General features: G+C 42.9%; 1 protein-coding gene across 7 annotated transcripts in view; it reads right to left on the bottom strand.

Annotated features, from left to right (window-relative positions):
* The window catches only part of LOC134669938 (mucin-3A-like), a 208,873-nt gene that overhangs the window by 136,984 nt on the left and 48,436 nt on the right, over positions 1 to 23,453 (bottom strand). For 6 of the 7 annotated variants that reach the window (XM_063527562.1, XM_063527557.1, XM_063527561.1 and 3 more), the window contains exons 4-11: positions 22,662 to 22,784; positions 15,246 to 22,051; positions 13,988 to 15,158; positions 6,092 to 6,309; positions 5,685 to 5,964; positions 4,239 to 4,343; positions 3,340 to 3,582; positions 2,553 to 2,695 (exon numbers count right to left, since the gene is read on the bottom strand). In XM_063527562.1, coding sequence (XP_063383632.1) covers positions 2,553 to 2,695; positions 3,340 to 3,582; positions 4,239 to 4,343; positions 5,685 to 5,964; positions 6,092 to 6,309; positions 13,988 to 15,158; positions 15,246 to 22,051; positions 22,662 to 22,784 — 9,089 coding nt within the window. The remainder of the gene's footprint in view (positions 1 to 2,552; positions 2,696 to 3,339; positions 3,583 to 4,238; positions 4,344 to 5,684; positions 5,965 to 6,091; positions 6,310 to 13,987; positions 15,159 to 15,245; positions 22,052 to 22,661; positions 22,785 to 23,453) is intronic. The other variant, XM_063527558.1, reaches the window with a different exon arrangement.

The following is a 23,453-nucleotide window of genomic DNA, read 5'->3' as shown; positions in this document are numbered from 1 at the left end:
TCTCCCTGTCTATAAGGTCCTTTTTTCTGTGGACTTTACTAGGTATTTAGGTCCTTTTAGGTGGGTTGGTGGTGAAATGTGGAGCCGATGTTATTTTCGCCGGCGATTTTCGTCGCTTTTCCGCGCGGGCTAGCGTGCCTTAAAACGGCAATACGGGCGGCGCGGGCGCCAATGTGTATTCGCTTTGGGTTTGTTATGGGCTTTATTAGCTTTTAAGCGATGATGGCGCGGTTTTTATCGAGTTATGCTAATTATTAGGTAAATAATAAACGATCAAAAGTTTTATAGAAAGCTTCTATTAACTTATTAGTATTCAATTTTGAACTTAGAAATATTCTATGATGATTTAGGCACTCTTAAAACCTAACCTGTTCTAACGTTAGCCGTTATTTTAACGGGTCTGTTATCTAGTATACATATCTTGTATATCTAGTGTATATCATATATCTTGTATATGTTTAAGTTAAATTCTACTTTTATTAGAGTACACTCCACAATTTTTCATTTAAATACACAAGCTTTGTTTCAGGGACTTGAAATAATACCTATTATTATTTCAGTATATCCGCTAAGAAATTAGCACGCTAGGAAGAACCTAGGTCTCCTTTCATTAAGTACACCCGCTAATGAAGCTACAGTGAAGTAATAAATTACCGCGCAAATAAAACAAAGAGCATGACGCGCCATCTACTTGCTCTAGAAATAAACTCCTGTGCTATCCTTAGCAGATAGCGCCGTGCGTATCGTCCACACTGTTAAGAGGGGGCGTAAAGTCAGGAAGTTAGAAGGAAACAAAAGATATGGCACGCGCAACTTGCGGCGGAAGATATGGCTGTCACGCGGGTTTACATTTTATCTTAATTATTCTGAAAATATACTTCTGTTTAAAAGTTTTCTCGTCAGTTCTCTGGACTATATATCACAAGCTATTTGCTATAGTTAGTAAGCAGAGTAGGTAGGTAACAATATATAAATGTGACAAACGTTACATTATGACTTAAAACTTTACGGGAAACAAAGGGACCCCAATTTTGCCATGTTTGCATGTTTTTTGTCTATTCAGCACGTTACCCTTTTAAGGTCTTGATCGGAGTCTGCCTTTTCAAATATAGTCTACTTCCCGTGTGATTTACGGCATTTGCTATTAAATTATTGCGTTATCCCTCCTCATAAGAGTGTGCATATTAGTTTCATCGTCCACGTTGTAAACTAACGATTTTAAACCTTATTACCAAGGCATAAGGTCCACCGATAGGCAGTAAAGAGCGTTACTTCGTTCTGTGTTTGAATATTTTTATAGCGTTCTAATCTTAGATGCAAAAACAGGATAGGAATTAGTGCTCAAACGAATGAATGGAAATTTTATGGTGTGGCCAGGGTTTGTATTCATATTGCTTTTTTACAGAAGGTTAATGCATTGCTGTTTGGAATAGAAAATAAATAAAATTAATCGATGCTAGAACTATATGGAAATAGTTATTTACGATACGATACAAGTGCGGAAAAGAGGAAATGTGAATTACCTATTCGCATGTGTATCGTACAACGTTTTGCATTACATGGCCCTTTAAACTTTTGACATCGCACGAAAAGTGCTATTTTACTTTACGCACTAGTGCGAAAAAATAGGACCATATGTACTGTAAAAAATATTATGAGATGTTAAAAAATACCTCTGTTTGGGGTTCAGTAACGAAAAAATTATGTTAAGCATAGAAGCGATTCTTTAATTTATTTTTGGTGCTACTTGCGGAAAAAACAGACAAAGGATACAAATAAACTGAAACTGTATAAAACTGTATAAAACGGAAAATATACTCGATTCTGGGATTATACGGACATCGACTTGCGTGTTAGTCACACTTCTTTATTTTATTTTCCATTCAGACGTTCCAAGTTTTTCCGACAATGATTACGATCGGTGCGTGCGCTGCCATCTGTTGGCATTTTCCTACACTAGAATAGAGTTTATTGAGAGATCTCAGAACGTTATCGCCAAATAAGCATCCCATGGGTCTGTATTTGAGAAAATTACATACATAGGGACACATATGCATGTCATATCTTTTTTGTCGTTTGTCGATTAGTCCTGATTAGTGAAATAATAATTTTCTTGTCCGTTTTAAAGCTTTTCACATATGGGCTTAAAGTATTATGATGAAATAGTTTAAGAGACACTTGCAGATAAGTGAGCCAAGCGACATTAACGTGGAACCTATTCGTCACGGACAAAATACATCAGCATAATTATATTCAACAATTTATTGTACAAACAGCAACACTCCTACTGTACAATTGTACATCGGACGGACCTTATTACAAAAGACATAGGGTCCACCGAATTACAGTTAAGTGTGTGGGCAATGGTACGCAAGAGAAGTTAAAAATTCCAGTCAACGAAATTAAATCCCTCCCTATAAAGCTGCATTTCCAATGAGGCGCAGATGAGTGGAGACGTGTGGGAATCAAAAATAAATGATTATGATCAATCTCGGCTCATCTTCTCCTGGAAAGGCAGCTTTAGTTGTGATCCTGCCTTAAACTAATCCTACCTTCGTGTGCTGTACTGGCCGCTGCTGGTTCTGTGCCTCCGCCACGTAGTTCTTCATGCCGGCCATGAGCACGGTGGCTCCGAGGAACTTGTTCAGCAGCGCGCGCGCCTCCGTGTCCTCGCTCGTGTCGCCTTGCTCGATCACTGGAACAAACATATCGGTCAACTAATGCAAAAACAGTTCTTCGTTACTTACCATACTTTCGTTAATAACATACATAAACGTTTCGTTAATTTCGTGTACCTATATACAGTAAAATTTGAAGTTGTTCAGATTATTTGAGCACAATATGGAAAGGGTAGAATCAACTTTTTAGTGATATTTTGGAATTTAAATGTATACCAAACATACCTACACTTTTGTGGTAGTTACATATAGGTAAGCCATAATGGGCCATCTCCTTAACATATTATTATCAGTAAGAGACACAAAATTTCTTCTCAATCTGTGTCACTATTGTCCCTAAAAAAATATCAACAAAGGTAAAATGAGAGAACTAAATAAAAGTAGGTATTTTACGTTTTATAATAAGCCACTTTTTACAGTGCACTTTCGAGCAATGATCGCTCTGATTTCTGACATTGGCAAATCGCCATTAGGATAGAGCTTTTAAAACCCAAGTCGTTATTTATCTTAATAGCAGGTAATAAAAATCAAATTAATAAACTGATATTCCAGAAACCATTGCTATAAAAAAGGTATCATTGTATAAAGGTTTTAAATAATCATTGTATTAAATTAACCTTTTCTTTTCGTAGCGTGATTCAAGTCACGCGAAGAAACTCACCAATGTCAGCATTCTTCATCCTAGTCAAAATATCCTGAACTCCAGTGACCTTCGTCGTGCTGTCAAGAAAGGAGCGCTCCTGCGTCTTTCCCCCCACTCTCGTGGTTGTGGTGGTGGTGGTGGTGCGGCCCCCGTGGCGTTCGGTGGTGGTGGTGGTGCGGCCACCGTTGCGGTCAGTGCTGGTGGTCACGATGGCGTCCTCGACGGACCCGAGGCTGTGCTCGCTGTCCGTGCGCGCTAGACCTGTGGGCAGTAGTTTAATAAAATCATTTGTTTTTTATGAAACGTCTACACACCCACACCACGTCTACACATGTGCAAGTTGTGAAAATTTTATAAAGTTATTTTAATTTTTAACAAGCAGAAACGTCTGTGAACGATGCTATTTGGCTTAGAATAAATTTAATGGTGGAAAAATTACTGTCTTGAGTGAGACTTCACAGCCTCTGGATCGATACTCCAGCGCTCTGCCATCTGAGCCACCAAGACCTCATCCATAGCCAGCAAATCTTTCCACCATATTATGGGTCAACCCTAGCGACATCTACCGTAAGACTGTTACACTTCTTAAACGGCTTCCGTTTATAGACCGATCGCTTAAATGAGTCCTCGCCTGCGCGGTAGGGGGGTGACGGGGAGTGACGGCAGGCGCCCGCACCTTCCTCGCCGCCGCACGTCGTCCCTCCCCGTCGCCCCCGTACCGCGCAGGCGAGGACTCATTTAAGCGGTGGGTCTATAATGGTAACATTCCATTTCTAACCGCAGCTGCACTCCTAGTACTGAACGCGTCGCTGTTATATTGTCAATTTCCATAGTAAAATGAACAGTAATGCAGCTGTCGTTGGAAATGGACTGTCACCTTAACTGGTAACGGTTTATAAAGTATACTGTAGACCAACCAGCGTGTTGTGAGGAGTCGCTGGACAGGCTGTCGCGCAGGCCCGCGCTGCGCAGGATCAGACCGGCCTTCGGATACGCGCTCCGCTCGCTCTTTGATGTATCAGCTGATAAATAAAATAAACATTAATATAACTAGGGAACAAATCATCATCATAATCATCATAACTTTGCTCTTGTCGGTGGAGCAGTCGCCAATCATTTCTTTCTTGTGCCAGTCTTTTAATTTCCACATACAACGCATTATCACAAATCCCATTATAATATTGTTTATCTTTGTGTTTTTAAGTAGTCACACTACTACTTACATGTAAATCGAAACTTACTAGGTATTTATAAATTTTAAACAGAAATAAATGTCATATACTTACTAAAGACAAAGTGATAAAGGCTTACGAGGGCAGAGCGTCAGAGGGCCTACCGCGAACACCGAAGTTCGCAAATTGCAGGCTTCTTTTTCTGTCACTCTAATTACGCCTCAATGGGAGTTAAAGAGAAAGATGCCCGTAATTTCAAGTTAGTGGAATAGACGCTTCAAAAAGTTACTACGAATCTTAGTGAGTTAGAATAAAAGCGAGCTTACTAGAAACAAATGATTCGTGAATAGATTGGTTAAAGACAGAAAGTTGATTACGGAACCAATAATTTTGCGGTTAGCACGCGATATACTTACGTGCGTTTGCTTTTGGCGAGTTCCGTATACGGTCAATGTCTTAAATATGTATACAATTTTGGTTTTTATTACAACTGAATAACGTGCGAAAGTGTTGATATACCTTTGACATCGAGCATACTCAGCATGATTGGTGCAGAGAAACGACATCATGTTCATAACTCATAATGCGTCAAATGCGTGTCTAATTAAGATCTAAAATTTATAGCACTTCGTTATGCTGGTCTTACCTATTATTCAACGTTATTAGGTAGGTACAGTTTTTTATAATCGGCAATATTGGTACTGGGTACTGGTACTACTTACCAAGCAAACTTGGTAGAAAATTTATTGCTATTTCCAAATTTTACCTATAAATCACGTTTCTATTCTTAAAAAAAACTTCTGTTCGCGTTGTGTACAGTCGGCATTAAAAGTAGCGGATCAGACTACGCGTGAAAAACATCTTCCATTCTCTAATAACTTGACAAAAGCAGATATTATGTCGCGATATATCCCCATTTGTAAAAGTATTCTTGGGTGGCAGATACTATATTCGCATTGCTTTATCCGCTACTATTTATGCTGATTGTACTACAGTCAGCAGCAGAATAGCTAAGCGGGAAACTGGAGAAGCGTTCAAAATTACCTGCTCTTAAATAGCAATTAGCAATTATTTTAACAAATATTTGTCATCAGATAGTTTTGAATACCTACCTATCCCGCATAGCAGCTTCTACCGATTATACCTACGTATCTAATTATGAAAAAAAAATTAAAACGTAACGTAACTTACATGCACTCTTAATGTACTTCTCCGTGAGCGATTTCACGGAGCTCTGTCGGACGGTCTTCCTATCCTCCCTCCTTTCTTTCTTCTCCGTCTTCTCCACCCGGTCGACCTTCTCACTCCTATCCATGATTCTCCGCTGGCTGTCGGTCTTCTCCATCCTGCCAATCTTCTGTTTCTGGTCGTTTCTGACCTTGGTGACGTCACTGATACTGACGCCGCCTAATGTGTCTGACTCGCGTCGGTCGCTATGCGTAAACTGTTCTAAAGTTGCTCGCTCTTCTTTCTGTAAAAGAAACGAATACTCGTAGTTATGCATATTAAAGTATGGAAGCCGTACAAGTGAGGCTTGGGTTTATAACTTAGATACAGAGTAAGTAGGAGGCACTCTAGCGCCACCGTTTGTCACTCACCGTATGTGCCTCGCTATAGCTCGATCCAGTGTCGCCTCCGAACCTCTTCGTGGTAGTAATGGCCGCCAAGCCGTGTAGCCTTGAAGGGGGCTCGCCCTGAGCCCTCAGTAGAGACTCTAGCGCCGCCGGGTCGGATGCGTACGCCGTCACGCTGACTTCGCCTTCCGGCGCGCCTCCGTTACGTGAGTGGAACTCTTGGCGGACGACCGTGCCTTTTACTGCGAAGTAATAACAGCATTAGGGTCGGTAAAGAAAAACGCCTGTGAGTTAAGTACCTACATTGCACACAAGCTTTAAATAGTTAAGTTTTTCAATGCTATATAGTCATACCCTACAGTACCTAAGTGCCTCAAGTGGCCATGCTAGCTGTATAGAAAAGTGGATGCTTAATGCTTATGTTAGGGCACCGATTATTAGAAACAAACATACAGATGTTAAAATGGAAGTAGCAATAAAACAGCGGCCAAGTGAACAACTTTGCAGTAAGTCGATAATTCTGGCGTTACAATTTACCATAAAATGAGTTTGCTATTTCACCAGTCCTCGAGGCTCAATCTATTGATTGCCGAGTGTTGTTTGGACAGCCAGTCACTACTGTTTCAATCCAAAGTCGCGTAGATCTTATCTTAAATAGATAACGTTTTCGAAGGAATAGGGTGCGTCATTGACAGGTAATGCCCCTTACACAATCATACTAACGGGATTTAGTGCATAAATATTTTATAATTTAGGCAGGTACTTAGGTAGAAACTATTCGGTACTTCCCCGTTCTTTCACTGAACGTGCAGAAGATTGCAGCGAACGGACCCTTAGCTTAGATTGTCGCCGTTATCTTTTGAAACGAAGCAATTTACTTCGTTATCCGTAACGCGGACTTCTAAGAATTTCAACAACTTCCCTCGTCTGTATACAGGAAGGCACAAAAATATGTTGATGAATTTTTCGAAGTGCATATTGTTGTACATTATTGTTGTTGGTACCTAATTTTTACCAAAGTTTTGCGTTTGTATATCAAAGCCGAAGGAGAATATCTTGAAGATAATATTATTTTATTTTGTGTCAGTTAAATGATTGTAGTAGACATTTTGTAAAAGATGTGTACCTAACTAAGTATGTAAGAACATTATTCTTAAAACAATTTAACTTATTTTTGAGCCAAAGGCTGATGGGTGACGGGTTATCTAAATAACAGTAAGAGTAAATATCCTAGACTCTGTAGCTATTTTCCAGTAAGACTAGTCCGAACAATTCTTGGTCCATTTATAGGCACCTACCACCTACTACATAAAACGAACCACAGTCGTCAAGTGGGTAAAAACTAATTTGATTGGTAATGGTGGATTTTTAAGTTTTAACTAATTTGATTGGAAATCCGTGGTCTCTGCCTACCACTCCGGGAAATAGGCGTGATTATATGTATGTAAATAATATTAAAATAATTACCTCACTTTGAGGTAATTAAATAAATCACCGTAGAAAACGAAACAATAACTGTAAAACATTTACCTACAATACAAATCGAAACTATTAATTCACGGTAAATCGGGACACCATAGCACAAGTCTCTTTACCACGCACAACAATAAATAATACCCAGTCCAACAGTGAAAGACACAACCGTAGCACGACCGCAGAATAACTAAACAGTAGCCACAGCACAGCGACAATGATACCACGTTCACAAACCAAGTATAACGCGCGAATGGCCGGCGCTAAGGTCTGAAACATTGCAACAGTTGCAAGAGAAAGTGAAGTTTCAGAACGCGAGAAAAACTATGGGTTGCAACGAATGCTGTAATCTTTTGTGATAGAGGCTTACTTTTGTAACTGCAATGTAGGCTGTCTACGTATAGAAAAATAAACTGTCTGTCAATCGGAAGTCGTCAATATATTCACATGTGCTATTTTACATTCGTGCTTATTTCAGTAGTTAAATCCCTATTTTACACTGGCGACGAAAGGAAATAAGGAAAAGCGTGTTTGCGGTAATTTATTCTCACCATACATATATAAAATAGGGCAAGAAAATGCCGATTGGTAAAATAAAAGAGTTTGACGTTAAAAACGGAACATGGTCGGCTTACATTGAAAGAATGGAAATGTATTTTAAGGTAAATGATATCAAACCGGAGAATCAACTGCCTACATTGATAGCTACAGTCGGGGACGAGGCGTATGAGCTGATAACGAACCTCGCGAGTCCGAAGAAACCATCGGAGCTAACATACGATGCAGTTGTCAAATTAGTCAGAGATCATTTACAACCGACTCCGTCAGTTTTAGCGGAACGTTACAGATTTAGGCAAAAGAGACAGGGCACGGAATGTATTAGCGATTATGTGGCGGAGTTGAAGAAGGCAGCCCGTTTTTGTAAATTTGCGACTAATCTAAACACTGATCTGCGGGACCAGTTCGTATGTGGTATCAGAAGCGATCAGATTAGAGAACGTTTGTTTGCCGAAGATGAAGGTTTGACCTTCTCGGACGCGGTTAAGAAAGCGACGACTTTAGAGGCCGAAATCAAAGATTCGGCTGCGGTTGACGGTTCGGCGGGAGCGGTTAACGGCGAGGGTGCTGGAGCGGGAGCGGACCCAGTACACGCTATAACCACGGCATACGGTCGGCGTATCAACGCTGGCGGCCACGGAGGACGTGGCGGAACGCGCGGATCGCGCGGACATGGTGGTTCACCAGGGCGGAGTTCGGGCGGAGGCACCCACCACTGCGGCGGGTGCGGTGCGAACAGCCATACTTACCAGACTTGCAGGTTCCGGAGTTACGAGTGCAGCCGGTGCCGGCGCATTGGCCATTTGCGTCGCGTCTGTCCAGAACTGACAGCAGAAGGGTCGCGCGATAGACGGACTAATTTACATCAACTATGCGGGAAAACGGAAGATGACGGAGTAGAGCATCGCGCGTTGGAGGCCTTGCAGGAGGAAGATTTTCATCACTTATGCTTAAGTGACTATCCACCGGTGAGATTACCTGTTTCCATTAATAATCATTCACTGACTATGGAAGTCGACACGGGGTCGGCTGCGTCCTGCATAAGTAGTGAGACTTACAACACCTATTTCAAGGATATTCCTTTACAACCACCAGGTGCTTCCTTTACGTCTTACAACGGAACACCACTGACTCCTTCCGGAATGATAAAGCCCAAGGTTCGTTATGGTGCTACAGAGAAAGAGTTAGAGTTGTTTGTGATTAAGGGTGGTAAAACCCCATTAATAGGTCGACATTGGTTAGTGGAATTAAAAACAGGCATTCCGATTTTTGATAACTGTCATCATGTAGGTGGAAATAATGAAAATTCGAAATTAAATGATAACATTAAAACTTTATGTGACAGGTATAAGGAGTTGTTTCAAGGCGGTTTGGGGCGGTACACGGGCGGTAAAGCGACGTTGCAGTTGCGGCCCGGCGCGGTCCCGGTATTCCACCGTGCGCGTCCGCTGCCGTACGCGCTACGCGCACGCGTCGACGCCGAGCTGGACGCCATGCTACGCGACGGTATCATCGAGCCCGTCGACTGTTCCGACTGGGCCTCTCCATTGGTACCGGTAAACAAACCAGACGGCTCTTTAAGGATTTGTGCGGATTACAAGGCGACTGTTAATCCGGCATTATTAGTAGACCGCTATCCACTGCCAAAGATTGACGATTTAATTGTTCGATTGGGCGAATCACGTTTCTTTTCAAAGATCGATTTATCACAAGCGTATAATCAAATAGAGTTGGATTCGTCTAACAATTGCACGGTTATAAATACTCATCGTGGTTTATTCAAATACAACAGGCTTGTTTTCGGTCTTGCTTCTAGCCCAGGTATTTTCCAACGAATTATGTGTACTGTGTTAGGCGGAATTCCCAACGTCGAAGTGTTTTTGGACGACGTAGTAATTGGGGGCAAGAATGTGTCGGAGCATATACAGGCGTTAGAGACAGTTTTCAATCGGTTACGTCAAAACGGGTTAAGATTGAAGGCTGCGAAATGTGTATTCCTAGTTAGCGAGATTAAATATTTGGGGTATGTTCTAAGTAAGGACGGGGTCAAGACGGACCCGGATAAGATAGAAGCAATCACCAAGATACCCCGACCGAGTAATGTCACAGAGTTGCGGTCATTTCTTGGGTTGATTAACTTTTATGCAAAGTTTGTTAGGCACTTAAGTGGACGGCTCGTACCACTGTATGATTTATTAAAGAAGAACGTTGAATGGCACTGGTCGAAGGATTGTGAGCAGGCGTTCGTAGAAATTAAAACAGTGTTATCCACTGCGCCGGTTTTAGCTTACTATGACCCAGATCGTCCTCTGAGTTTGACTTGTGATGCATCAGCACGGGGAATTGGTGGAGTTTTGTCGCAACCAAACCAGAGTGGAGGGGGTGAACGTCCAGTCGCTTACATTTCTAGGACGCTAACGGACGCAGAGAAAAATTACTCTCAAATACACCGTGAAGCGTTGGCAATAATTTTTTGTGTCAATAAGTTTCATCAGTACCTTTATGGTAGGCATTTCACACTTAGGACTGATCACAAACCGTTGGTATCCATTTTCGGGCCGCACACAGGAATACCAGCTATGGCCGCTAGTCGCATGGAACGCTGGGCTCTGATTTTATCAGCATATACGTACACTATCGAGTATGTTCGTACAAACGAAAATGGAGCAGACGGGTTGTCTCGGTTACCGGTAGTCCAGTGCGGAGAAACGAGCCCGACGGCGCCCGAGCAGACATACTTACATTTTATTCAGCAGGCATTGTTGCTCAACTATGGTGAGGTTTGTTCACAGACTGCCCGGGATCCCATAATGGCACGGGTTTTAAGGTACATTAGAGAGGGTTGGCCCGCCGATTGTGACATAATTGGTTTACAACCATTTTTTAATAGGAAAGTCGAATTATACGAAGAGCTGGGTTGCGTTATGTGGGGTTACAGGTTAGTGATTCCGGAGTCATGCAGGGATCGGGTATTACGGATGCTCCACGAGCCTCACATGGGTATAGTGAAGTCTAAAGCTTTAGCTAGGAGTTATGTCTGGTGGCCCGGGGTCGACGAGGCAGTAGAGCGCATGTGCCGCGAGTGCGACGCGTGTGCAGTACAAGCGGATGCTCCCCCAAAGCAAGCGCCTTGCATGTGGCCTTGGCCGGATCGACAATGGTCCAGAATTCATCTCGACTTTATGGGTCCAATTACTGGAAAGACTTATCTTGTAGTAATTGACGCGATGTCCAAATGGGTGGAAATATTCCACATGACTAGTACCACAGCTACCGCTGTGATTGCCATTTTGTGCGAATTATTTAGCAGGTGGGGGATACCCAAACAAATAGTTTCAGATAATGGGCCACCTTTCTCTAGTACCGAAATGCAAAATTTCAGCCAGGGACTCGGTATCGAACATATTTTTTCTGCACCTTATCATCCAGCTTCAAACGGTCTGGCTGAAGTTACGGTAAAAACTCTAAAGAGAGTAATCAAAAAAGCTATTTATGAAAAAAATGATGTAAATAAGGCTCTATGGACTTATTTGTTATATTATAGAAATACGGTTCACCCCACTACCGGCCAGAGTCCAGCCATATTACTTCAGGGTAGGAGTCTTCGTACCAAGCTCGACACTTTGAAGCCCGACACTAGGGCCGTGGTGCGTCAGGCGCAGCAACGGCAGAAGTTAGCTGCGGGAGGAGCACATAGGGAACTAGGGTTACAAGAAGAGGTTTGGTACAGGCAATACCTTAAGGGGGAAAAATGGGCCCCAGGTCAAATAGTGCATAGAACCGGGTCGGGTGATTATAGCGTCAAGGGGGCTGATGGGTCAGTGGTACATAGACATGTCGATCAATTAAAGCGGCGATCGGGTAGACAGTCTCATGTATATCCCGTTCCAGAAACTTTAGAACCTGATATCCGTACAAATCCTAATAATGAAAGAGTTCGTAAACTTAATGTAATAAATGACCCTGACGATGACGGTCTTGAAATGGAGACCCGGACGGACTCAGTCGGGCGGTCGGTGGGATCGACGTCAGACATGGTGGTGTTTCCGGAGCATGCGTCTCAACCGAGCGTTTCTCCCTCTAAGTCACCACCTGGGTCGCCTATTTTTCAAGATGCTTTACCTAGCGCGCCACCATCGCCAAATGTTTCTTCACCGAACACACCGTCACCGCCCCAGGCTCGTCCTTTTAGGCAATGCCGCCTTAAGGGAATTACTAGGTTAGATCTATAGTTTTGTTGTTGTACTCATTAAGGGAGTCCTTTAGTTTGATGTGTTATTAATAATTTATTGTGGAGGAGTGCAATGTAGGCTGTCTACGTATAGAAAAATAAACTGTCTGTCAATCGGAAGTCGTCAATATATTCACATGTGCTATTTTACATTCGTGCTTATTTCAGTAGTTAAATCCCTATTTTACAGTAACGTGCCGGTGAATAAGATGTTGAGACGTGACTGTTGATTATTTTGATTGCTTAGCGAGTTGACCGGCCTGGTGGACCAACAAATATAAGATCGCTGTACGATGAGATTATGTGCAGTTATAGTAGTAGCATACTTAGTAGTAGTGTTTGCAACGATAATAAATACAATTTTCGGAGAAATCTCACACAGTTTTTGGATTCCTCATGTTTTTGAAGAGGACTCAGTTTTTTAGACTTTAGTGATTAGTTTAAACTTTTGGGAATCTCAATTAAAATGTTTTTAAACATACGAGTGAGACGTGTTAGTCCCCTGTTTTATAGCCTAGGACATGACCGCGGAGATATATATAGTTTGAAATCTCGAAAAACGCCACTCGATTCAAAACACTGAACTTCACGCGTGAACAGCCTAATAGAATATCGTAAAACTAAATTGAATTCCTTTTTCTACTATACTAGTTCTTATAGGTCCTAGAGCTCATGTTACGCTGGTTAGCTTTAAGATTTGAATTGTATTATGCTGGTGCAACGACAATACAACCCGGCTGAATAAATACATGCGTAGTGAGTGATCGTGAATCAAGCGAACAGTTATTAAGGTTACTAACAGCAACTCTCTTTGACCATTGGAAGACCTTATTACATTGCATTAGGGTTCAGAATGGTCTGTTAACAGTGTCGACGATGGAATTGTCACCGATCTGAGTAACGAGGTCACGCATGTTCATTATTGACATGTGTGACCGCTAATTATACGTTTTCGGTTTTATTTCTTAATGCAAAGTATTGTTTATAAAAATAAAATTAATGCTATTAGGGTACATTAAGGTAGTTTTATCGAAATTAGAGAAGATGCTTTAAGGGGTTCCCAGAATGAGAAGATTATTTCTTAGGTATGTTACCTACCGTTAATATAAGGGAATAGTTGTTATATTCTAAAGTAAAGGTTGGTACACTTATATTAAAACAGCTTTGCTTGTGAAAAGTTAAATCTCCGAAAAAACATTGTACTGCCACTTATACAGTATGTGTCCGACCATGGGGCTTTAATTCCAGGGCCTGATTTTACTCGCTAAACTGAGCTACTTTTACTATGGGACCAACCTTAAAATCGGGGAATTTTTTTTGGCTTTTCCATAGAAAACGTCGACATCTGATCAGACAAAATGTATGAAAACGTAAAAAATTTTTTCGGGATTTCGGGGTTGGTGTCATAATAAAAGTAGCTCAGTTTAGCGAGTAGAATCGAGCCCTGGATTTAATGCCCGATGGTCAGTAACACCCTGTATACAATTTCAAAAGTAGTTTGTCATTGCGATGACAAATAAATAATGATTGAAGTATTTATCCATCTTTATGTAAGTAATAAGTACCTACATTTTAAAAATTTTGTCAATGTCCCCAGATTGCCAAACCTAATAAGTGTAAAAAGTTCAATGCAAATCAAAGCACCATATAATGCTTACCTTGATAATTTGAGGCGCCATTTCTCAGCGCCTTGATGCCGAAGAGCGGCCGTCCGTCCGCATCGAGCGGCCCCGGTCCGTAGCTCGACGTGATCACGTCCAGCGGTCTGGCGATGGCCTTGGACGGGCTCGGCGCGCGACGCACCTTCTCACTCTCTATCTTCTTGCTGCTGAACGTCCTCATCTCTGATGTAGTCTTCTTTAGGTTACGGTTCGTCACCCAAGATGGTTTCTCTTCTTGTTTTGGTTTCCTGTCCACTTCAATCGTTGTCTTGATTATAGTTTCCTTTTTGGTTGTTTCTCTTGGAATCTTCCATTCGGGACTCGGCGATCGCTGATGCATTCTTTCGACAGGGCTTGGAGATTTCCGCTTAGGTGAAGGTGACCTTTTACCGTTCAAGTGCATTTCAATGGTGTCGTTAGATGTTTTACGCTCGTACGATTTTGTAGTAACTTTGCTTTCGTATTTCTGAGATTGCGATAAGTTTTTTTGGTTTTCTTGTTCAACGGTTCTTTTGTTGGTCACCTCCGAGAACTTTAGCTTGTCATTTTCGTTGAGACCAACCTTTTTCATGTAAGCCGAAGCGTATTCATTGAAGCGGTTGGGCTTCGGTTTGGGTGAAGCCGTTTTGCTCGGTGATAGAGGTCGCATCTTTTTGTCTGGACTACGCTGGCGGACGGGGCTTCTGGTTTTCACTGGAGTGGATTTAAGAGCGGGCTTCTCAGGGCTGTGTGGCCTATGGTGTGTATTTTGTAAAACTTTAGTAGGTTCCTTGGCATGTCCGTTCAAAATTGTCTTCGTATGTTCCTTGGAATGATTACGATCAGGAGATACGGTTTTCTGTGTCGCCGTTTTTATGTGACGTTCTGGGGACACTGTTTTGACTGGTGCTGACTTTGGTTTCCGCTCAGGAGATCTCACTCTTTGCAGCTCCGGAGTTTTGTTCCTCAAATGGTGTTCAGGCGAAGCTGGTCTGAGGCGCTGTTCTGGAGATTTGGGCTTAGTCTGCCGTTCAGGGGATCTGTTCTTGGGAGTACTCACAAATGTATGCTTCGCAGTTTTAGTAAACGTGTTAGTATCCGTTACGTGCTCGGTCGCCATCTTCTTCTTAGCTACTCTTATCTGAGCTCTGATACGCCGCCTCTGCTCGTAACCCACGACCTTTTCCAACTGAAAGGGATAAAGTTAGTGTAAGATTAGGCTGGCAACGAATATACAGATAAAAATTATAATCATGCATATGGCGTGCTTACTGACCATTTGTTCCAACAGGTCGAGGTCGAAGACGTCCTCGATGCAGGGCTGGTGGTGATCGAGGCTGGACCGGCGCCGCTCGCTGCTGACGGTGCTGCGCTCGATGCTGGTGCGCCGCAGCTCCACACCAAACTTGCCGCTCCCGCGGCGGCTGCTCACTTCTACTTCCTCCGCTTTGGTCTCATCTCGGATCTGACTTGTCTTGGTAGGCCTCTGGTAACCAGGAACTTTCTCTTGCGGCTTTTCCATTTCCGGTTGAGGAGGTTTTGGAGATTCGGGTCTTTGTGATGTCGGATGCCTGGAAATAACTGTCCTCGTAGTAGTGGCAGTTTCGATTGTTTGTCGCATTGGTGACTTAGTGCGTGCGACTTGCGGTGAGTGCGGGGCGAGACGAGCTGGGCTGTCTCTAGGCTTGTCATCGCGAATATGACCAGGGCGTTGCGGCCGAGTCAATGAACCGCTTGAAGGACGATCCGTGGTATCCGTCTCAGTAGGAGCGTTAGGAACATCGTTTACTTCTGTTGGGAAACCGTCATCAAGAGATGGATGAAGAACTATGGTCGAATCAGTTTTCGGCGATTTTTTAATGACGCCAATATCTGTTAGCTTTGCTGTCTTTGTAGTCTTGGTATCAACAGTATCCTTGGTTTTCTGAGTTGTTGCAATATTTTCAAATAATGCTTTAGCCTTCTTCACAGCCTCGCTACTGCGTAGAGTTGTTATTTTTACTGCAGGTATTCTTTCAACCGGTTTGACATTAGGACTGGCGTAGTCCTTAGTTTTGGCGTGGGATGACGTAGTTTCCTTTGAGAATGATCCCTGCCTTTGATCTCGGGAGTGTAAACGTATCTCTGTCGAGTCTTGTTTTGTGACAGTTTTAGTGTCTTTTATGTCCGTCTCTTCATCTACACTCTCAACAATTTTCCTCATAATTTCATCGTGTTGCTCTTTGATCTTCCTTTCTTTGTCTTCGGTGCTATGTGACTCATTCAAAAACTGTTCAGCTGTTTTAACGAACTTATTGACCTTGTCAGATACGCTCAGTAAACAGTCGTCACTCTTCAAAGATTCATCAATATTTTTAAGATGAGGGCGCTGAAGTTTTTGAGCTGGTTTTGTTTTCGGTGATTTCACATTTTCAGCAGTCTCTACAAAGAGATGAGCTTTGTCATTGACACTCAATTTTGTGTAATCATCTTGATAAACAGTGTTTACATCATATTCATCGGTGACACGGCGCGCTGGACTCTTGTCTCTCGTATCCCTTGGGCCTTTGGCAAATTTATTTACCTTCTCTGAAACCGATAGCAAGCACTCGTCAGATTTCAAGTTTTCTTCGACAAAATCAGAATGAACTCGCTTTTCTGTATCTTTAAAGTGTTTTGCTGCTTCCTTAGGCTTGGTAACAGTATCAATTTTGTTTGTAAATTTAGAAACTTTATCAGTAACACTCAAAAGGCAATCGTCGGCTTCGACTATGTCGTCTTGAGTTCTCTTCACGAAAAGCTCCTCATCTTCAGATATTTCAATAATATCATCAACAAGCGACTCAGTTTCGTGAATAGTGTGATGAGTCCTTCGTCGGAATTCATCGTCTGGTTCACTAACTTCATCAGGAAGTCTGGGGGTCTGAACATCATCCATAAAACTAACTGGGGTTGGACATATGCGATCAGGAGAATTCTCTCGTGATGACTTCGCTTGCTCGACATCGATGAGTACATCATCGTCATCTGTTGCCATGTTTAACGACGTTGCTGACTTGGGCTTCGGAGCAAGCTTCATTTGGGGTTCTTTGATTGTAGACTTTTGTGTCTTCGTTGTAACAGTTTGTCTAGTTGTCTTGCTTGACATGTCACTTACTTGTATCTCTGGTTTGGATTTCATTCTCTGAGGCGATGGCTTTTTCGCTTTGATAGACATATCACTGGCAGTTCGTGTAACTTTAGCTTCAGTTTTCTTAGGACTAACGTTTTCCTTGTTAAGGTCATTCTTGTGAGCCGGAGTTCTTTTAGTATCCGGTTCAGGTACTCTTGTAGGTGACGGAATTATCCGATGTATTTTAGTCGGAGATGTTTTACCAGTGTTAGTCTGTCTTGTAACCCCACTCTTCTTTGATTCGGATAAAAATACTGACTCAGTTTTTATGTTGATTGTCGTAGGTGTTGGTTTTCTAGTCAACTGAGCAGGTGCGGCCTTTCCTCCTTTAAGAACTTGAGGTGATTGAGGGCGCTCAACAGAACTTACGGGTTTTCTCGGAGACGTACTTCTAGCCTTGAGCGGCGTTTCTGGACTCTTCTCTGCTTTTGGAGTTGTCGGTGCTGACGATGGTTTCTTGGTAGGAGACACATTTCGTGACGGAGGCTTTCCGGTTTCCTTTGGCCCCTTTGGTGATCGTTCTTTAGTTTTCTCCTTAATTTCAACTTCAGTTTTCTTCTGCGTTACTTTGTCTTTTATAACGTTTTGCTGTTTTGTCGTCTTTACTTCTTCAATGACTGAATTACATGTTTGCAGATTTTCAGTAGTTATATCAAGATCATGTAGGCTGGTTGTAGTTTTGCCTGGACTCTTTTCTCGGCTTGGTGATCGTGACTTACGTTCAGGAGACAGTTTTCTGAGAGACTTTTGCACTCTGTTTAATACATTTTGCTCTCTCTCAGACGTAATGAAATCGGTGTTGGTCTCAGTCATAGAAGTTACTTTTTTGACTGGCGAAGTAGTTCGAGACTTGGGTTGTTGAGGTATTTTTGACGGAGAATCAAGCTTTGGCGAATGGGATGGTCGCTCTGGAGTTTTACGTACAGGGGAAAGTGAAGACCTCGCGGATTGAAATTTGTTTTCGAACATTTCTGAATCAGCACGTTCCACGGTCTTCTTCACATTTGTAGTAGTTGTTTTATCATCAGCAGTGCTAACAGAAATAATATCTTGCAGTTTAGTTGGGGAACTTTCTCTCGATGGTGTTTTTGATTTTCTATCACTTACAGGAGTCTTCTCACGACGTACCTGAGTAGTTTTGGTAAGCTCGTCCTTTTCTTGGGAAATGAAGTCAGTCACTTTTTTCTTAGTATCCGTTACTTCCTGTCCGTAAATATTTTGTCTCAGAGGGGATCCTTCCCTCGGGCCTGGGCTACGACATGGCGATACGCTTGGAGAGCTACGGTTAGATTCGGGCTCCTTTAGATAAGATGTTTTATCGGAAGTAACTGTTACTTTTGAAGTAGTTTTGTTGGTGTCTTCCATCATGCCGAGAATCTTGCGACATCTTTCTTCATAAGTCTCCCTTCTTTCAAAAGGTGGTTTTACTTTAGCTGGAGGACTTGCATCGGGTTTATCTGGATTATCTTTCTTTACGATTTTATGTGCCGGCACATCCTTTATTTCCACTGTAGGTGATACGTTGAAAGTCGACGGCGGTTTTTCAGTGGGCGATGTTTGGCTTGTACCTGCCGAAGGCTTTTTCAAAGAACTTTTTCTAGGAAGGACTTCCTTGATAGGAGAATTTTTCTTTTCAGGTGACGGTGATCGACAAGGAATCTTGGAAGGAGATGTAGACCTTTCCAGAGGAAGATTTTCTGGCCTTTTATGTGTAGTTGTGGTTTCATCTGTTGTTATAGTTTCATAGTAACTTTCAGCGTCATCGAGATCTGTGACGATAGTCTGTTGCAGTGGTGGAGAGCTGAAATATACGAAGCCACTAACAGATGTTGTAGGGGAACTCTGACCAGTAGATGGTTCTTTTTCGACCGCCTTCGGCTTCCTAGTCGGGCTGGTGGACGGGGTGACCAGTTGACGCGGGCGGTCTTTAACAATGGTTTTCTTATTTATTTCCTCTGTTGTTCTTTCGGTTGTGATGAAATCAGTGGTGTGTTTGTACTTGTTATCTTTAGATGGTGATTTTGATGGGGAAATACTTTCCCTAGGAGATTTTCTAGTCGGTGAACTGGGCACTTCCGGAGTTTTTCTTGAAGTAGTTTTTTCCCGACGAGTCAACGAATCATATTTGTCTTCTCTGGTTTCCTTTGTGACATGTTTCACATCGTCTATTTCTTCAGAACGGCGGGTTTTCTTCTCGTATGTTCCAAACTTAGAAGGTGACGGCTCTCTTACTGGGGTATTCCTTTGAGGCATTGCTGGTGTATCTTTTTCATTACTACGTGCTACTTTTGATGTTTCGATTTTATCAAACTCATTAGTTTTTTTGGTTGATGTGTCTCGCTTCGTGAGAGTGTCATATTTAATGTTTGTAGTATTTGTATTGATTGTGGTTTCCTCCAACTCTTCGGAGCGTCGCGTTTTTTTGTCGTACGTCCCATATTTGGTAGGCGATGGCTCTCTCACAGGAGTAGTTTTATCGTATGTGCCATACTTAGAAGGTGACGGCTCTCTCATGGGAGTGTTGCGTTTTGGCGATGTTGGAGTATCTTTATCACTGCGAACAGTCTTAGTAGTTTTATCAACTGAATAGTCATCGGTGGTAGTGGTGTGAGTTGACACAAACTTGGTCTTATCTACTTGATCGTGGAACGTCACCGGTCCCTTGGGAGGAGAAGGCGAGCGAGAGTCCGTGCGCAATGTGGAGCGGGATGGAGATTCAGGGCGGCAGTGATCTGGGGTATCTTCTCCTGGGACCTTCCTGACTGGCGATGGGCTCTTTCCATGTACTGGTTTATCAGGAGAGGTCCTTGAGTAGTCTATATTGGTTTTATCAGTGCGTGTATACATTTTAGTTTCCTCGTCAATGAATTTATAGTGGTCTGCCTTAACATTGCTCGTAGTCCTAGTATGGTCAAAAGGTTTACGCTCCGGACTTTGAGAAGGCGCATGTCTCGTAGGGGTCGAATGTGAAGTCGGTCTACTGGCTGTTGGTCTCATGTAGCCGGGCTTCCTGTCGGGGCTCTCACTTGTCCTCGTTGGAGTTGTGTCGTTCGGGGATTTCTCCGCGCTCGGCCGGGTTGATGAGTGAGGTATTTGGTACCCTGGCTTGCGATCAGGGCTTTGACTCGGTCTTGAGGACGAGACGTGGGAAGGATGGTCAAAAGGTGATTTTGGATTAGAATCAGTTTCGTAGGGCTGATAAGGTTTATGACTGTATGGCTTAGTTGGAGATTCTTCTCTATGTGAAGGTCTAGACGGACTAGTGTAGCGGGGGCCCTCAGTAGGGCTTGGACTAGATCTGTGACTCGGTTTTCTTTCAGGACTCATACTAGGCCTGAATGTGGTATCTTGTGGTCGCTTTTCAGGGCTGGCACTCGGTCTTTTGCGATAGCTGTCAGTTGGCTTGCGGTCAGGACTCGCGCTATGTCTTGGGGACGTATGCTGCGGTGGTTTCCGGTCTGGGCTAGTGAATCTATTCGTTTTGGTCTCCGTCACTGAATGGGTGGAATGGGTGCTGGAGTATCTGTCAGATACGGTACGAGATGGTGAGTACCTGTCTACTTTGCTAGGGCTACCGCCGCGGCTTGAAGGCTTTCTGTAGGTTTTGTCTGGGCTGACGCTACTTCTCAGTGAGGAAGTGCTAGATTGGAAAGTCCTGCTGCCTGGCGACGAGGCCCTGGTGGTGGATCGTGAGGGAGAAGGAGAGTCACCGCGAAGCGTGCTCGCCCACGCTTGGTGCGTCGGGCTCAGGTCTTGGCTTATCTTCTTCTGTGTGAATTCAGACTGATACGTCGTCTGATATTGATCGGAACTAACTTTCCTCTCAACCACTTCGTCTACTTTCTTATCTTTCGTAACGTGATGAGTTCTTTCTCCGTTAGTTGTGATGTTATCTACCTTTCTTTCATCGGTGACACGTTGAGTATCTTGAAAAGTGTGAATGTCGCGTCGATCGGTCTTGTCAATATTTGTTTCATAATCACGCCTTGTATCATGAGAAGTTATCAGGACTTTCCTATCTGTGGCGTCCACGTTCGTGTTGAATGCACGTCGAGTATCTTGAGAGGTCACTTCGCGTTGATCGGTACTGTCAACATTCTCATAACGCTGCTGATTTATTTTTTGTCGAGATGTTTCGACATGTTCGTCCTTTTGTGTCGTGGTAGAGTAATCGCTACGTAAATTTCTCTTGAAATCGTAGTCGTCAATGTTTCTCTGAGAATCGACAATGTTCGTGATCCTGTTGTCAAAGTCTTCGCTAGTTTTCCTTGAAGTTTCCTTCACGTCATGTTGAGATGTGTAAGAGGATTTGTTCTCGCTCCTGGTTTGGGTGGAAGAGTGCTCGGAGCGCGTGGAGGAGACGGCAGGAGCGCGGTACTCTCGCCGCGTGCTGGTGACTCGCGTTCCATCAGCTAGTTCCCGCGTTTCTATTATTACCTTAGTGTTGCTGTCAGGATAGTCAATCTTCCTGGAGACCAGCTCGCCGTCGTGGCTCCTCAAATTCTGTTCAAAATCGCTTGTCTTTGTGACTTTTGTAATCTCATCGTTTTGTCGAGTCGACTTATAATCATCCTTGGTAACATATGGCACTGATTCTTGTTTCGTTGAGAGCTGTTGAAATTTTGAAGAGGAGCTCGAAGTCTTGGTTGAAGAAGAAGAGAAATGTGAGCCGTCGTCAGTCTGCCGCACCACCTGCTCGTGGGCGGCGGTGTTGGAGCTGCTCTCATTCTTTTTCAAACTGGAATGGTCGTCGTGGTGTTCCGTCACGGCTTGTCGATGCTGATCGACGGCGGCGAACTGTCCCTTTCCACCGTCGACATCGTATCGTCCTTCGATGTTGGCGTTGATGGACTTGACATGCGTGTGGCCGTCGTCTGTCGTTCTGTTTTCTGACTCCACGTTCCATCCGGCATTCGAGAGCTCCTTGAGATCTGTAAAGAAAGAAGATACTGTAGAACTTGTGATGGTTGTTGGCCATCTGTCACCAGTTAACGAAGCATTAGTTGGTTACTGGTAAGGTTAGGTTGGGTCATTGACCTCCCACAGACACCGCATTGTGAAGCGTTTATGAAGGCTCGTGGTCACACACATAGGCGCTCTTTTTCTTATGAAATCTTGCGACCACACAGTTGCATTTTATCAAAGATTCCACCAGAGTGTCGCTTATCGACAGCGCTATCTTAATACATACTTTTGCAAATACCTGAAAGCCGATTTTTGGTTTGGAAATGTTTCATGGCTTGGTTTAAAATATGCCAGCATCGAACCAATATTCTACATTCAAGCATTTTCAGAAGTATTAAAAAAGAAGAAAAGTTAGAAAAGTGACACTTCTGTAAAATTCGTTTACCCATTTTATACTACAACAACCCACGTTTACCACCAAAACTTTTTTGTTTATGTCTATAATTTACATAAGTCCGGTCGTAAATGTGTAATCAACTGAAATTGGTGCTTCCACTTTCATTGATTAATACGGGTCCACCAATGTGTGGTGACCGCGAGCCACCTCGCTCCATCTAGCTAATCTGTGGGCTGCACCTTGGCCGGAGTAGTAGTCCTTGGGCGGCGACCCCGCGTCGCGGACCTCCTTGCTCTTGATGGACTGGAAGCTCTGGTCGGCGAAGGAGCGCCCGTGGCTCCGCGGGGCTCCGAACTCACAACCTGGGGAATCCATAACCGCTCTAACTGTGCACGATTCGCTACACATATAGGGATAGACGATACATAAATTAAACCTACTTGTGGCAGTGCATCTAGCTTATATGCTTCAGTCAATATAATATAATCAGTTAATATAATTGTTTTTGAGAACGTTCTCTTAAACTTAAAATAGACAAGCAGAAGGGATCGACGGACACCACGCTAACTACATTTCCTATTTGCATTTACAACGGATTACCTATCTATCAACCTATTACATAGACGTAGGTATTGGTGTGCAGACTAAGAACGAATATTAGGTTAGCCACTTTTCAACTCTATTTTAATTTAGGCATTTTATAGGTCTATTATTTATACTGTAATATGTAGCAATTACCTATTCCTATTTTTTGGAATTTATATCTTAACACCTTTGCTGTAAATCGAAATTCGAAATTAATTAACGATAGATACTTTGCATGGGGCATTTGACCCCCTATCGCAGTGAAGGTGTTAATGGCTCATGTTAGAAATAAATTACTTACACTTAATATCAGTCACAGTAACGAAACACGTAGTTTTCACTTTAGCCGAGTGGAATTGAATTATTTCAGATTAATCGTTGTATATGCAAATTCGGTGATAAACAGAATACTTTGCAAGTGATTTAAATGATCTAATTACTCACCA

This window comes from Cydia fagiglandana, chromosome 13 (assembly GCF_963556715.1).
Source record: "Cydia fagiglandana chromosome 13, ilCydFagi1.1, whole genome shotgun sequence".
NCBI classification, from domain to species: Eukaryota; Metazoa; Arthropoda; class Insecta; order Lepidoptera; family Tortricidae; genus Cydia; species Cydia fagiglandana.
Note: the sequence above shows the minus strand (reverse complement) of the source record. Positions and strands in the feature narration are given on the sequence as shown.